At 34.0% G+C, this 4,208-nt stretch overlaps 1 protein-coding gene across 2 annotated transcripts; it reads left to right on the top strand.

Annotated features, from left to right (window-relative positions):
* The first annotated feature begins 1,957 nt into the window (after positions 1-1,957).
* LOC117169169 (elongation of very long chain fatty acids protein AAEL008004-like) lies at positions 1,958-4,202 on the top strand. 2 transcript variants are annotated; one of them, XR_004466618.1, is made up of 4 exons: positions 1,975-2,226; positions 2,354-2,597; positions 3,070-3,900; positions 3,971-4,202. XR_004466618.1 is itself a non-coding variant. In XM_033355395.1 (3 exons), exons 1-3 carry the CDS (start codon positions 1,975-1,977, stop codon positions 3,513-3,515), a joined length of 942 nt encoding a protein of 313 aa, XP_033211286.1. In that variant the 5' UTR covers positions 1,958-1,974; the 3' UTR covers positions 3,516-4,202. The 2 variants fall into 2 exon arrangements, 1 of the variants encoding a protein (XP_033211286.1); XM_033355395.1 differs by having other exon boundaries at positions 1,958-2,226; positions 3,070-4,202.
* The last annotated feature ends 6 nt before the right edge of the window (positions 4,203-4,208 follow it).

Here is a 4,208-nt window from a genome sequence, read left to right as displayed (position 1 = left end):
ATATATTTAAGTCTTATTGTAATACCTGAAACTAGCCCTGAAATAATACTCGGTTTTTACGAATGCATATGTTCATTAGCTCTGCTAAACTTGGAATTAGCAGTAATTATACAAAAAATCTACCTCTGTTTTTGTATCCTATTCATCAGAAGAATTTCAGTATATAAATGCTCTTTATTCACGTGTCATTTAATCATTCAGGAAGTAGTAAAGCGACATGATTATAATCACTTACTGACGAATTTACTGATTTTACATTTACTCAGTGTCTAAAACAGTATTGGGAAACAAGAGATAAAAATTAAAAATTTCATTAGCAACAAAGCGCGAATAATTTGTGATTATAACATATCAATTGAAAAATCTTTGTTACACGTCTCTATTCATTCAACTGAATTACCTGTTATTATCGGTCGCAAAGAAAAATGTTCTAAATCGGTCAAGTAATTGAGTGAGGTGTTTCACCACTTGCGAATCCAGATCGTCAATAACATTCTCGTCTAGGACTGCATTTTTAAGTAGATGAACGAGTTCTTGTTGTTTACAATCTTTGGTGAGGCAGCTTTTTTCAGTTTCTTGTAACAACTAAGAAATGAATTCACCACAAACTAAATTTGAGCGCAGTCAACTTAGAAAACGAAAAATCTTTCAAGTACACGCTCATATAAAAAGAAGTTTTGATTAAGAAAATTGATATTCTTTAAGTCAAAGACGTATTGTGCTAAGCCAAAAATAGGACCAAATCTACATTTAATTAAAAAAACGCGCATAAAGTAAGTTGCAACAAAAACAAGCTGTAATAAAAACTAGATTTTCTTTAAGTGTTATTCTATTCATGTCAAACAAACATAAATCACTGCTGCAGCTTCAACAAAGACAGATTCCTTAATTCATTTTTGCAAACTATTATTCTTTTCACGCGTAAGTTTTGGTTAGTATTTCATTTTTACATCAATTTATTTTGTTGTTTAAGAAGCTATAAAAGAAATGTTCCAAACGACTTGGACCAATTATGATTATTTTTTGACGATGTCCTTTATAATTGTATTGTAAGGAAAAAAAATCGTTTTTAAATTAGAGTTTACATTTATCTCAATAATCGTAAGATTCGCTCATTAATTTGCAAACTCGATTGTTGGTTAGTGACTGTTTCAATATAATTTTTATATCTCTTCCACGCCGAGCATTTTAAATTAATATAGAATGTAAACATTTACAACCATTTTTCGCGAACATTTTTGATTTCAAATCCTTAAGTCGTAAATTTTATAAACACTCACTTTCAAGGTAGCCGTATAAAATATCTTCGCGAAATAGCAATTGTATGAAAAAAAAACCTTTTTCAGGTTTATGATTCTAGTTTAACATAAAGTGAAGTCCACTACTCAAGTATTTCTAATAAATAAATAAATATATATATATATATATATATATGTTAGTTCATTAGTTCCAACAATTCGTATTGCACTTATTCTCAAATTGTGAGATTCAACATCTATCATTCTGGGAGTTGAAAATAATTACGGAGATCACTAGGCGCGTGTTTCAAATTGCACTTTACCGCCAGATCTGTCCTTGGTTGAGAACGTTCTAGAAAATGCTGGTGAAAGGATTAGTATTAACCTTACTAGACTACCAATAATATTCCAAAGCACAGGGACGCCCTGATCCAGCGGATAAACAAATTGTAGATCAGGTTTCGTGGTCGCGTTCAAAGTTTCTAGATTATTTGTTCCCAGATCGGCATTCTAATCGATTGCCACTTGCTGCAGTAATGAAATTACTTTTCACAAATCTTGTTACAATCATTTCGCAAACTTACGGAATAATTTATTAAAAATCCGGAACAAGACTTTCGGACTTGTTATGCCTTTCGAATATATACACAATAAATTTTATGTTATTTTCGCAATTATATATTCTTATCGCTTATTTAAAAACCCGTATCCTGACAATGGTTTTGCCTAATTCCAGATGACGCAGTTTGTTCAGAAAATGTATGATGCCTACAGAGACCTTATGGATAACAAAAGTGATCCAAGAGTCAATGATTGGTTCCTGATGAGCAGCCCCTTCCCGACATTGATAATATGTCTTTCCTACGCTTTTTTTGTCAAACGACTGGGACCCAAACTTATGGAAAATAGAAAGCCGTTTGAGCTGAGGAAGACCATGATCTACTACAACCTCTTCCAAGTGATATTTTCATCGTGGCTTTTTTATGAGGTAATTATAGGATGATTAGAAAAAGCCATGATCTACTGCACTGCACTTTTGTAACTAGACGCATAGATGGAAAATCTGCGTCCTTTTTTTCTGAGATTTTTATAACATGTCATTTTGAATATTATAGTCATTAGTCTCTGGATGGGGAGGACATTATTCGTTCAGGTGTCAGCCTGTTGATTACTCGCGGAGCCCCTTGGCTATGAGGATGGCGAGAGGATGTTGGTGGTACTATTTTTCCAAGTTCACTGAATTCATGGATACGATTTTCTTCGTCATGCGAAAGAAGTACGACCACATCTCCACACTTCATGTTATTCATCACGGATGCATGCCAATGTCTGTGTGGTTTGGTGTTAAATTCACTCCAGGTGAGTTGATTTTTATTAGAAAATAGACATATTGCAGATTTATTTGATTACTTTAAAATTTTATGAAAAAAGCCAACCCACTTTATGATTGAATTGAAGGAACTAGATTTTACCATTATTTTTTTTATGATAAAAAACTGTATTTAGGTGCACAGTCCTGTTTGGAAATATCAATATGAGACAACTTTATGAGATAACTTTCTTTATTTGTCCAGAAAACTAGTTTATAATGTATTAACAGAACGTCTACTTTTCATGAGTTTATGGAATACTGTTAACTTTAAAAATATTAAATTGTGTTAATTGTACATATAAGCATATGTTATTAAAGTACCGAAAAACATAATATTTAAAAACATTATCAATTGCTTCTAAAATAATGAACAATGTGTAATGTTGATCAGCTCGTTTGTTAAATGTTCATATAATTTTCATGAATTCAAAACTAACTAAACACTTTTCGTTACTTTAGGCGGCCACAGTTCCTTCTTTGGACTCCTGAACACCTTCGTCCACATCATAATGTACAGCTACTATCTGCTAGCAGCATTAGGGCCCAAGGTTCAACCATACCTTTGGTGGAAGAAGTACCTGACTGTTCTGCAAATGGTCCAATTTGTCCTCGTGATTGTCCACGCCTTCCAACTCCTCTTCATTGAGTGCAACTATCCCAAAGCCTTTGTCTGGTGGATTGGAATGCACGCAGTAATGTTCTACTTCCTCTTCAGAAAATTCTATCAAGAAACCTACGAGAAAAAGGCAAAAATTGCAGCGAAAAGGAAGGAGGATTACATAAGAGCAATTTCAAATGGCGAAGACAAGAAGAATGGAATTTATAAAAATGACTACAAAATAGCAACTGGTTACATCTCTGATAGTGGTATGAGAAATCGAGTCTTCATTGACCAACGGGAATGAGCAGTTCATTATTTTTATCAACATGTTTTGAAAGACTCGTTCAACGTACAGGGTTTACAACTTTATGACATCTACGTTCATTCGGCTGTGCCATTGTCTTTGGACCGAAGTAAAGTCCAGAGCAGAATCATTGCGATCGAAAGATCGGGTTTAGACTGACTCGTCTCCAAGAATCTTGGATCTCCGAGAGTACTCCAGTTCTTCGAGGGAAAAAAGACCAGCTGAGATTGCAGGTGAGGAGGCGGAAATAGCAGAGACTTTACTTAAAATGTGGCCTCAGAAGTGGCCATGGAAGCTTGTATATATAACGAACTCCTTGACTAACCATGATTTAATTAATTGCAACAAATGTTGATCTATGTAGAGAGGGATGGGATCAAATCAGGTACTGGAAACTGGATAGTTTGTACTTAAGTAATATAGATTATAGTACTTCATAACGAAATGCTTCTCAGGTCAATAGTGAATCATTATGCTCATGAATCAACATTTTGCCAAAGCTTTTTACTGGAATCTCTGTGGATATTTCTGGATTCAATTTGATCCCATTCCACCGTATCTGAAGACAGAGTACAAAGAGAGGATGAAAGTTTGCCACACCCAATTGCACTGATACTTCGTCAGCTCATTTTTTAAGAGGATGCATTCGAACAACGAATCATTTATGATTTACAATTGTTTGAAATTTTTAGT

Source organism: Belonocnema kinseyi, chromosome 3 (assembly GCF_010883055.1).
Source record: "Belonocnema kinseyi isolate 2016_QV_RU_SX_M_011 chromosome 3, B_treatae_v1, whole genome shotgun sequence".
NCBI classification, from domain to species: Eukaryota; Metazoa; Arthropoda; class Insecta; order Hymenoptera; family Cynipidae; genus Belonocnema; species Belonocnema kinseyi.
This window is presented reverse-complemented; position numbering and strand designations above follow the sequence as displayed.

Excerpts from the sequence above, each read along its gene's own strand:
- LOC117169169 (XM_033355395.1), top strand. The coding sequence starts at position 1,975 with ATGACGCAGTTTGTTCAGAAAATGTATGATGCCTACAGAGACCTTATG. Across the intron at positions 2,227-2,353 it reads CATCGTGGCTTTTTTATGAG|TCATTAGTCTCTGGATGGGG; the intron begins GTAATTATAGGA and ends TGAATATTATAG. Across the intron at positions 2,598-3,069 it reads TGGTGTTAAATTCACTCCAG|GCGGCCACAGTTCCTTCTTT; the intron begins GTGAGTTGATTT and ends TCGTTACTTTAG.